At 31.8% G+C, this 12,914-nt stretch overlaps 1 protein-coding gene across 1 annotated transcript in view; it reads right to left on the reverse strand.

Annotated features, from left to right (window-relative positions):
• The window catches only part of LOC106459516 (neural-cadherin-like), a 115,986-nt gene that overhangs the window by 15,138 nt on the left and 87,934 nt on the right, over positions 1-12,914 (reverse strand). The window contains exons 19-26 of the mRNA XM_022386277.1: positions 12,390-12,738; positions 9,789-10,031; positions 7,579-7,759; positions 7,057-7,223; positions 6,121-6,469; positions 5,618-5,723; positions 3,560-3,826; positions 2,165-2,427 (exon numbers count right to left, since the gene is read on the reverse strand). Of these exons, the coding sequence (XP_022241985.1) occupies positions 2,165-2,427; positions 3,560-3,826; positions 5,618-5,723; positions 6,121-6,469; positions 7,057-7,223; positions 7,579-7,759; positions 9,789-10,031; positions 12,390-12,738 (1,925 nt within the window). The remainder of the gene's footprint in view (positions 1-2,164; positions 2,428-3,559; positions 3,827-5,617; positions 5,724-6,120; positions 6,470-7,056; positions 7,224-7,578; positions 7,760-9,788; positions 10,032-12,389; positions 12,739-12,914) is intronic.

Genomic DNA, 12,914 nt, shown 5'->3' on the forward strand with positions numbered 1-12,914 from the left:
TTGACATGTATATAAACATGACAAACTAATTGTAACTAGTTCATTGCATTAAATTATGTTATTACGTAATTGGTTTAAAAGTTTTTTTCCCAATAAGTTATTTTATTAAGCAATTTTTATAATTTGCCAATGTATTTAAAATTTATTATGTAAGTTAATTAGAAGAGCTTCATAAAAATAAATAAGATCATATTGATTAAAAATATGAAGAATCTTAATAGGCAAATATAGTATTAAAAATTTGACACTAATTTAATTAAAATCTTCGTTAATTTAATTACGTCATTTTTTGAGTGTATAGAGATTAAAATATAGGGCTTAAATAAATACCAAAGTTATAAAATATTAGATGCTTACCTCTTGTGAGCTCTTTCAACACTCAAATATGCAAAATATGACATAATTCACTGAAGTCAGTCCCTTTCATATACAGCACTCTTCAAACCAGTTTAAACACGACAATGCAAGTTAAAACATTATCGCTGCAGCAGGCTCGTAATCGCTTTTCTTGGAAACTTCATTGCAGGTACTTAAACAAAAAGCGCTCTGATATCCAAAGTCGCCTGTTCGGGTTTAATCCATGTATTGAACCAGTGTTCCAGATTTGAATATAAATATATAAACACATATGTACAACACACAAATATACGTAGAAGCACACACAATACAGGCACACGTCTTCTCTATCACAAAGCTGTGAAACCACACGCACACTCGTCACACTACTTCTATCAACTGCCTGTAAGCATTGTATCATCTTACAACAATGCGCGCAGAGGCGACTGCAGGAATGAACTCTCATTGCAGGTACGTACACAAAAAACGCTCTGATATCCAAAGTCGCCGAATTTTTTATTTCATTGATTTTCCTAAAACTTATATTACTGTCAGATACAAAAATCAGATTGGACAAATTTGGACATTTTTACTTACACTTATTTTAATTTTTTCTACATAGTAAGTTTATCTACAATCTATGATATTTCCCATATAAATAATTATATTTTAGCTCATTTGTGGCACAATGCAGCGGCGGGCCGGATGAACTGACCTCGTGGGTCATAGTTTGGTGACCCCTGGTATAGAGCAAATAGTGGAATTAACGAACACTGCAAAACAGTCTTGCATCATCTTCATTTAAGGATAGACTTGATATTCTGACTTAGAATGATCAAAAGCAAACCAAACACCTTCTGTGACAGTTTTTGAAAAAGCTTTACCATAACTAAGTTTTCCACAATACAACTTATCTACTAGAATTTAGTTCCCTAAAATTACATGTTAATTATTGGGTTTTCTTTACAATCACTGTGTACACGATAACAACTGACATTACAACTTTGTCTATTTGTGAATCTTATGCTGCTCATACAACAAACAAACACTATTTACAGTATATAGACTATACAAGACTGCAAAACATTTAAATTTTCAAAACCACTTCAGAGGAACTCTCGTGTAAGTATTACCTGATGCTACTATGTGATACACTAATAATTTAAATATCTTTAAAGATTCCACGCATTGAAAAAAAAAAATCACACAAATTACTTGGTGTCACCTGGTTACATGTTATGCACTTCTGATGAAATAGTCCTTGGTCATGTCCAACATCAAAAATGTTTAAAATATGATGCTTAAAAAGAAATTTCCTTGTTAATTGTTTTTAGTTAATGACTGTTCTGATTATACAATTAATTCATATAACTCAAAGATACTGAACTGAATACACCTTAAGTTGAACATTATTATTTTACTAAAACTCCGTTACACTTTAGAACATCTTTAATGAAACAAGTTGTCTGTAAAGCAACTTGAAATGTATGTTTGAAGGTAATTTATGACTATGATTAAATACCTATCACCTATTTTACTCAAATCTATAGTTATAAGAGTGCTACATAATTTGAATTTGTGTATTATTCTACGGAAGGTAAAAATAGGAGTATTATTATCTTACTGAAATACAGAACGAACATTAATCATCATGAACAGCACGTTCTAATGTCCAGTTTTGTGAGTATATGCATATAACAGTCTATTTCATTTTTTTAAATTGCACTGCAGTCTGGAATGAATAAAAATGTCAATGAGAAATAGAACATTCAATGAAGCTAATACACTGTTTCTTTACACAAATAAAATCCAGGGAATACAAGCTTACTTAAGTAGACTGCTAAGCTAGCCAGAATTATGGCTAAAGCATCACTTCCAAGACCCAATAAAGGCACACTCAGTTTACTTCCTACTTCATCCTCAGCACAGGTACAATTTTCACATGACCATCCACTTGGACATTCACAGTAGTAACCCTTCCCAAAAGGCCTGTTGTAACAGTGTCCACCATAGCCACATGGTTTTGTGAGACATTCATTCTCATCCAGGCACTGTAGCCTGTCTTCAGACACCTCAAAACCCATAGGACATCTGAGGTAAATAATGACACTAAATTGTATAAAATGTAAAAAAAAAAAGAAAAAAAGTGGACCAAGAAAGAGTTAAGTGTTCCTCATTTGAAATTTACTAGATTACAGCATTTCAAAATGATGCAGAATTAAAATGTGCAATTTGGTTTCTATTCTATACGTTTTACATACACAAAACACACACAGTCTCTGCTGATAAAGCACAAGGAAAATGCTCCCAAGGTGATAAATGCAAGATAGGAAAAAATTAGCAAGCAAGAAAACTATAACTGCATGTCTATAATGCTGCGAGATTTACTCTGAACCTTAATGCATCCCTATACATGAACATTCTTATATGATAAAAATAATAATGCACTAAGATTTGTTTTTCATAATATAAATACTTAATATTGCTCAAGGTGAGTTAATATGTTATACAAAAATTACCAAGTAACTCGTCACTTAAAACTGCTCATGGTCTAACTTAGCATTTTGTAACCAGGTTTTAAACAATCTCTTCTTAACTTTAATACTTGGGTGGAAGTAATAAACACTAAAGAATTTAATGCAGATACGTTTCAAAATTTTATATGTTCAAAGAAAATTATGTTTCCTAAAAGCTAGGGCTAATTTTAGAACTAAGAAATTTTCATGTAAGTGAGAAATACGAAAATTAATTTTATGTGTGTGTATATTTTTCATAATGGACAATTTCTAGCTATATTAGTTGTGGAAACTAAAGAAAAACACCCACTTATGGTCAATTACTGTTTGCTTTATCTCTAAACCCCAATAGTCATTATTGGTATATTTGAAATATGAAATTTTCTTTCTATCTAGCTATTACTGGATGAATTCTAATTTTTTCCTGTATCTTCTGAAGCTTTATAGATAGCCATTTATACATGTTTACTACTATTTATCACCAAAATTTCCAAGTGCTACACACACACACACACACACACACACACATTCATACAAATTTTTTTGCTTTATAATGTTCCCGAGTAGTTATCAAACGCAAGCACTATTTTCAGTGCCTACTTTGAAATGTTGAAGACATAGAAACTTTGCTACACAAGATTGGGCATGCAATTAAGATTTGTGAGAAACACATTTTTGGGTCACACAAAGCTCTTTCCTGTTCCAACCTTTTGTTTATAACGATATACTTACTCAAGATGTTAAGGAGACAGACCAAAATGGCTGCAAGAGCTGCCATGCTTAACTTCATCACTTTTGCCTGGACCATTGACTGGCAATCACTACCACTAAAGCTGTCAGTACACAGACAATAATGCCCTTTACCGTCTGGCCTGTCCACACATGTGCCACCATTATAACAAGGATCACTCAAGCAAGCATTAGCATCAGTGCAGTTTTTACCATCCTCTGTCACTACAAAACCATCACGACACCTGTAGCAAAAGATCCCAAGCTCGATTGTTAGTTTGCTGCTATACAACCCATCACCAAGCAGGTTACTACAAATCTTTGTTACTGGTAGAAGGAACTCAATCCAAGTATTAACTGCTTTTAAATTTCTCAAAGAAAACTATTAAAAGTTTAATTAAAGGTTTATTTGTTAGAGTAAGGACCATAAAAGTATCATTTGAATTAAAGTTCATGAAAGTAAGCAACTTGTTTATCTGTTTAAAAATTCATTACGTCAGTTACTGATTTTAATACTGTTAGTTAGTCATTAGTTTTTCAGTTTCATATGAAAATCAGTGATGTTATTTTGAATCCTCCAATAATATGATTTACATAGACTGAATTCCTCCTACCACAGGTAGCTGTTGTTAGTATAATATCTTTATAAAACATCTTCTACAAATTAAGAAAGCCTTCAGAAGTGTTAAAGGGCATGGAATTAATTTTAGCTTTAATCAAGCATGCATTACCCAGTGAAAAACTATTCTAAAGGAACTGATGCAAAAAAGTGCAACCAAACTGTGTTTGTTCTACCATTAACAACCATAACATAATACATTACTTTTAAGCTTGAGATTTTGAGTAAGTAAATCAGACCAAAGCCACAAGAAAAAAAAGAGCAGTATACAACTCAGATGTATTTAAAGTTCAGTTACTATGTGCTATTACTCTGTTCATATACGTTTCGTATCATAAACATTTAACAAAACCAAATGCAAATCATTGTTCCTTAACAGTAAAAAAAGCATTTATACTAAAACTTTACTTTCTGAACCTGTCTCTTTACTTTATTTAGTAATACAAACTGTTAAAAAAAGGAAAAAAAACAATCAATTGCATGCTGAGGGTTACAGAAATGTTAGTAGTTGGTATTAACTGGCCTTTTCCTCTCTTCAGTAAACAGCTAAATCAGCAAATCAAATATATTACAATCGGAACATACATTCATTTTTCCAAGTAAAACATATATCAACATAACTCAGAAAAAACAACTTTAACAAAATATCTTAAATATTTTGGTTGACATATACAAGTTTTTTTTTTAAAAACAAAACAGTAAATGGACTTCATCAAATATAAGCTAAAAACTTTAGCTTTATACTGAGGGTTAATTGTATTTTATAAGAACAATGTTACAGGTACCATGCTGCCTTTGTAACAGCTTTATCAATGGTCATGACTACATACTACAGCCTGACAACAATCTCCACTGCATAAAGTTTCTATCTAGAATAAATAGCAAACTACAGATGTTGGATATCAAGATCATGTTTATGCAGACTAAAAATATAAATGCTATAAGTTCAGCTTCTTGAAATATTTAAGTAAACAGCCATTGATTTGCAGATGAAACTGGAAGCTTATTGCTTATTAACAGTATGATGAGACTTGCCCAGCATCACTATTTTGTGGATGAGTGAATTACTCCTGATCGACCTTGAATCCTTTTTTTTGTCCTAAATGCTTCCTTCTGCGAAATGCTATTCTGTTTAGTTCTCTAGTCTAATTATTTTGGTATATGAATATCCTTTCCCAGAAAAGGTTGCTAGATACTCTTAGCTGTAAGTTTACTTGGGCCAGAATTTCACTGGGAAATTGTTGCAAATTTGCCATGAAACAATATAAAAGAGCATTGTATTAACAAATGTCAGTCATTCTTACCAAATAAATCAACCCTCTTTGTATATTTCATATAGTAATGGATGAGAAATAATGTTAATTTAAGTAGTCACGAAAACCTTTATGGCCATGAAGAACCTTATCTTAAAAAATACCTGCACTCATGTAGAAGCCAGAGATCTTTACAAACAAATGGTGGAGGGCAGATTATGTTTTTGCACGGACTGTTAGAAGGACAACCATCAATAAGATTGTTCCATTAACCTAATATTCCAGAAATTATTTTTAACAAATGTTTTGGGTTCTGTAATTTCAATAAAAATGTTTAGCAAATAGTGGGACCTTTATTGTGTGAATGAAACCATTCAAAACATTTTATTGCATTTGTGAAACTAAGTTTCTGTCACATCTTACAATAACAAGTTATGAATGTCTTTGGGGAGGGGGATCTATCAACTTATGAACAAAAATTTACAAAAAAGAAATTCACTAAATACAGCATATTATCAGATATTAAAGAAATCTATTCTGTAATCTTGTTCTTATGCCATGCTAGTAAAACACGATTTACAAATGAGAAGATACAGTAATTAAATTTTTGATATTCACTTTTATACAGGCTGCATGAATGATATTAGGCTCGATCAGCGCTATCTACCTATGGAGAATGGATCTGAAAATGCAGCAGTTGTGGGCTTCATACCTTCATGGAAATCATTATCTACCACCGTAACTCCTGGTCCTACGTACTGAACATCACCTCCAGCAATAACATTTTGTTTTTCCATTTCCATCAATTGATGCAAGCCCTTATAGTCAATTATCTCATTGTAACGCCGTCCTCCACCTCCATCCAATGAGATACTGGCTGTGCTTCCATACCTAAGAACTTGAACAGTGTGCCACTGACCATCACTGACAGTCACATGAGGTAGCCACAGCTCTCGTTCATCTGTGGAACTGTGTTGATTGAGGTTAAAACGAAAGTGGAGTTTCTTATCCCGAACCTGTAAAACAGCAAATAAACTTTAATACTGCAAGATAATGCAAATTGGAATTTCTTTATATTTTTTCTCAAACATGGTAAAGTTCCAGTTATGTACATTTTGTTATTCACATTTTATCCAGAGTAGAATATATATATACTGAGTAATTTAAATAACTTTAATTTCAAGACTATCTTGAAACATAAATTTTCTAGTGGAACATCAGAAACTGCATTTTAAGCTTTACTAAAGTGATCTTAATTTAAAGTTTATCTAGACATTCAGCTTTAAAAAAATTTTCTAGGCACGTGACTTGCTTGAATTTTGAGTAAATTTTAATATAAATAATGTCCTGTTTTATCCATAAAAACACAAAGTGCTGATGACTTCTTTCCTTACAAAACTGCTTCACATTTTAAACTATATTAAATTTTATATGCCAAATATATTAAAAACAAAACAAACAAACAAAAAAATGCAAGCTTTTCTAGATTTACCAATAATTGTTTAAGGATATACATAAGACTGCTTTAGAGATATTGTGGTGGACATTTAAAATGTTATAAAAACTTTGGGAACAAAAAAAACCTTGCAAATGAAAAATATACCTCTAGAATACAATATTCTCGACCATGTTTACTCGTGGCCCGGAAAAGCTCTCCATGTTTCTGTCGAGTACGGAACATGAGCTGGATGTCAGTCTTATACTTGTCTGGTTCGAAGGACAAAGCATACTTTATATAGCTGCTCTGTTGAAACATCTTGGCTTGAGTGGCTGTAAAAATAATTTTTCTTAATAAGTTGCAAGTATTTTAATAATTATCTTAACCTAACTACAATTAAAATTTATATTAACTCACTTTATAACAAAGAAATTTCAGAGCCTTTACCCAATTAATTTTTGTTACAAACAAGTTAACTATACACACTAAATCCAATCAAATTATCCTTTTATCTATATATGAATTTCTTTTACTTTTGAAATTATACCTAAGCTTACATATCAAAAATGTTTTTGAAAAAAAATCATTAAAAATACTCACATACCTGTACAGTTAAACTGTTGATAATAGATGGTATTCAAAGGTATATAACAGAGAATAGTATTTTATAATTTTTTAAATATGTACCTCGATTACAGTGAGCCCCATGCCAACCAGGATCACAGATACACCGAGATGAACGATAGGTGCCTTCACATTTACCATGATCACATGGTAAATTAATACTGTTAGCATTACAACTATCATCTGCAGGTGGACAACCTGGTTGGCTACCATCAGAACTGCCTGGACTTCCAAGGTCATACATCTGCAAAATAAAATATTTGTTTTAAAAGTTTTTAAAAATATCTAGCTTCACATTTTCATAAGAAAATACTCGAGGCCCTCAGTACACATAAAGTTTACAAAATAACTTCACAAGTCTAACAGCTAAACACAAAAATATTTAACTATTTGACTACTACAATACAAGTATTGTTGTTACATACAGTCAGTATGCATAATTTCAGCTGAACCACCATGTAGTTAAATTTGATAACTTCAGCAAAACCAAAACCTTTACACATAGTATAGAATGCAGCAGAATTATAAGATTTAAACCTACAACATCCTACGTCAAATTTTATTCAAGTAATTGTAAAATGGAAAGTTTTTAATGTTTTCCCAAATATGTTTGCTAAATATTTTTCTTCAGACTCTTTGTTTCAGGTAATGACTATTCAACACACTACAAAAAAAAGTTCCTACTTATCCCAACTAAAGATGCATTTTGTGAATAAAGTTTACGGAAAAAAATAAAATCATTCTTTGGAATTAAGAATTGTTTTTATTACTTCTTGTAAGTAGTGTTTAAGAAAGTTCCTTGACTCAAAGTCCGTTTTCTTTTCTACCACAGATTCTGCCAGAATAAACTATAATTTTGTTTAACAATTTCTACTGATACAAACATTTCATTAATTATAAAATAGATTAAGGAAATCTTAATATACACTCCACAAAATAAAGGATAAATGGTAGATGTAATATTATTGCTATGAAAATGCAAAACCATTGTTAGAAAACAATGTTGGTCGATACTCTCTCAATTAATCATTATGCAAATCAGGCATTTAGTGATCTGCCTTGTGGCATAAAATGCATCTACCTGTGCTATGTATCATGGCCTCATACCACTTTGTCTAGGTTGTCAATTTAAAGATAATCTCAGAGATTGTGTACCAAATCATTCAGAAATCATGACCAGATATCAAGGAAAATGTATGGATGTTTCACTCATGTGAAAAGCCACTAGATATTCATAGAAGCTCACCAATCATAGTAGACTCTTGGGAATTAGCAACAAGATTCTCAAAATGTCATTAACATAATGTGCATCTACATTTAAACCAATGGCAGAGTTCCTCAAACATTTGGATGAGACATACATGCACTATTTAAATTGTTTATACCAAGTTTCATAAAATTTAGTTCAGTATTTTGACTATAAGAATATAAAAAATGATGGGTGCTTTTAGCATGTATATAGTCCAGAAAGTGTTGGCAGATGACAATAACCACTTTCAGTGTACTAGGCTTGCTGAAATATTTCTTTAAAAATGAAAGACAGTTCTTTGTTATTAAGCACAAAGCTACACAAAAGGCTATCTGTGCTCTGCCCATCACGGGTATCGAAACCCGGTTTCTAGCAGTACAAGTCCGCAGAATGAAAGACAGAGTAAATAAAGAGATTTCCATGTTCACCCAATTTCAATTCCATTGAGCATGTGTGAGACATGACATCCCATGAAGTGACTCCAAACAATAAATATGTTCTGAAAACAGTTTTTCAAGAGTTTCTGAGAATACTGGTGCCAGGCTGACTAATGCTACTTTTGGTGACCATACTCTACACTGAAGTGAAATGTCATGAACCAAATGCCACCAAGTGTTCTTTTACAAGTGCTTCAAATCATGGAATCAATCATCAAATTCCTCACTTGCATAAACATAAGGGAGACTACTGAAACTAGTTTTCTAACAGTGATTTTATGTTGTTAAGTTAAAATATTATAAAGTCCAATTATTATTTAATGTTTTATGCAAGGGGCTACTTTATCAAGTTAGTTGCCCTTTATAAACTACATCTTTTTGAGTTTTTAAATGAGGAAATTTTATACAAGTATTTATAATACTGTGAATTAATAAATTATCAAAAAAGATTGGCCCAATATATTACACTTTAATTCTTTAACTTAACCAGTTTTCCTATTAATTTTTGTACTGATACTTTTGTTCTTCCATAAGAACAGAAAGCTTACAATACAAAGTACAACGCATTAAGAAAATAACTTAATTACCTCACTATTATGAAATACATTTCTTATGCAGCCTTCAAAACCTTCTCTAGTGTGTTGATATTGCCAGGTGAAGTTCAAAATTTTATGGTGGACTCCACCAATTTGAAGTGGGGAATTCACATTCAAGAATTCATTGAAAGGAGGAATGGTTCCATGGCCTTCACAGCCTGAACTGTCAAACTTGGGTGTTTCAGAATCAGTGATCTCAGCACGGATACAATCATCTACTCTGATTCGAATGTTCTGGAATTAAAAAACAAAACATACAATCAATGAAAATTCTGACACATTTAAGTTCTGAACTTTCTAAAACTTCCTGTATCTTGTCTTCAACCTTTCATTTACTAATCTATGTTGGTATAAGTATGTTTGGAGACAGTTTTTTTATGTTGTATAAAATGTAAGTATAGTGCATGTGTGTGTATGACTATGTAATTCGTTTTCTAAAGGACACGTTGAAACATGTAACTGTAAACCCTGCAAGATAAACAAATGTAACCTGCACTCAGTATGATAGTTTTAGATCTTATTTAACATCTCCATAAATATTTTTCCTTTGTAAACACTAGGTGAAAATGTAATGCATAAAATTTAAAGATTTAAAATATGTTTGTTCACCACTACACAGTGTAACATAACTTCTATTTCTTACTAGGCTTGCAATTACTAAGTTCTCAAGATAACCATCTCTTTTTTATAAAGACTAGGAATGACCTTCAAAACATCAAATATCACTGAATCTAAAATTAGAAGTGACTATTCACCAACTAACACATATTATAGTGACAAAAACTTAGGTCATTAACTTATTGACAACTGAGACTACATACTAACAAACAGTCATCAGGAAAAATGTATAGAACTATTTCTATACACTTATTTGTGTGTGTGTATCTATCTGTCTGTCTGTATATCTATCATAAGACTTTTCATAAATTGTTTTATCTCTGAGAGAAGACAAAGTGAAACTAAACATATAGCTACACAAACTAATTGTGATTGTCCATGCAGAGATACCAGATATATAGGGTTGAGTACATTATATTAAAACAATTTTGAATAGGCAAATCAGCAAGCCACATGAATACCAAAGCCAATTATAAAGTCAAAGTGGAATGGCAAGTACAAAACAATTTTTTACATTGTTTAGAGTCACTAAGGTGTGTGCCACCAGATACTGGTAGTTTCAGGGCTATTATCGTAATGTATAAATATCTCATAGAGCATGATGAGATGCAATAATATAGACTGTAACGATTTGGTGAAATAACCTGTTACAGATTTAATGTGGATAATGAATATAACAAATGTATAATTAAATCTACTTTAAGATTCATATCTTTATATTATTTGTTTCATCAATGGGCAACACCAATCAAGAGCCTATTAGAATCTACTGGGTGGTTATAATGAAAACCTCATGTTCAAAATGACCATATCTTAAAAATTACTTGTTATAACAAAAACATTTCACCACATTCACAATGAGAAAAATAAACCTTATTTGGATACAATATAATGTGCTTCAAACCATATGATACTGAATAACTATATTATTTATAAGATCTTCTGAGTGAAAGTAGAGAAGACCATATAACAATGTATTCACCACACCATATCGGCTATATTCAGTGCTGCTGAGGCCTTTTATCCAATGTTAGTGTTCTTCAGGCTAGCTAGGATATAACAGACATAGTAGTAATCGAGACAACAACAACAGCTGTTTTCTTGTGAAGTGGAACAAGATGATGAAGTGTTATTTGTATCAATTATATTTCATTACACATCAGAATTAGGGAAAAGTTTTCAAATTGAGCATGATCATTACTTTGTTTGACTTAACCTACTCCTACTCATCATTCTGAAGAACTGGCAATCCCAGAACATGCCTAGTGACCAGAATGTCAACAGACAATACAATATTAATTATAAGAACCTCTACGTGAAAGTAAAGAAGAGTATAAAATAATGTATCAACCATACCATATTTGCCATATACAGGGCTGATGCTCAATAACAGAGCTCTCAGGCTGGCTGGATAAACAACAGATACAGTAGTGGTTGAAGTTGCAATTTATATTAGCAAACTACTTAAACAACAACTCAGTGTGAACTGTATTGCTTTTATTTCTCTTCTCTCTCTATTTTCTGACATTATGAGGTTAGTGATTTAAATGAAATGTATTTCAGTGTGTGAGATATTGAAAAAATCAATTTTTCACTATCCAGAACAAAGATGCTGACAGTGGTTGAGTTTCATTTATGGATAGGCTTAATACATTCACTTAGAATAATAGAAAGCACATTGGACCCCTTCTGTGGCAGTCTTTGAGACACCCAAACTCTCCTTTATAAAACCTGTATGTATCTCAACGTTCTTTTGGTAAAGTTTTGTTTTCTTAGAACAAGTGGTTTGTAATACTGAAATATGTGCACATCAATTTCTAGGCAACAAAAAATATACAAGAGCAAATAAGTAGCTATTTGTTATAATTGTTACACAAGCAATTTTTTCAAGTGTTTTACATATGACTAATGAAATAAAATGCTTTTTTTTTTTTTACTTTCAAGAAGAACTAAAACTCAAATCATCTTACTCACTTCTCTATCCCAGAAGATGTTTAACTTATGCCATTCTCCATCATTCAGGGTTTTTTTGGTGTTCACTCTAACCTCTGCTGTCCCTGATCCAAAATCCACCAAGAGCCTAGGCCTTCCATCTTGAAGTTCTACGGACAAGAAATCTTGTATTCCAACCTCTCGAGGTTCTGGGTTAGTGATAGGTCCATTATACAGCAGTAGACCATTGGGTTTCAGGGTCATGAACTCTAAACTGAGATGAGAATTCTCACACTGTTGCAAGGCTGGAAACCATGCCCACCCTCTACCATTGAACGAACGGGTTGTGATCTGACACTGAGGTCCATCGAATTGTCCAGTACAATTACATCTGAACAAGGATAATGTATGGTTGTCATTAGAAAGTAATTGCTTTAAATAGAATATTAGCAACAAAAACATTGTTTTATCCAGTTCTTAAAATATTTTAATTGAAAGACTCAAAATATATTTTGAGATACTGATCAACAATTTTTAGGTAATCATTTCATTTGTATCATACACATT

Source organism: Limulus polyphemus, unplaced genomic scaffold (genome assembly GCF_000517525.1).
Source record: "Limulus polyphemus unplaced genomic scaffold, Limulus_polyphemus-2.1.2 Scaffold28, whole genome shotgun sequence".
Classification (NCBI taxonomy): Eukaryota; Metazoa; Arthropoda; class Merostomata; order Xiphosura; family Limulidae; genus Limulus; species Limulus polyphemus.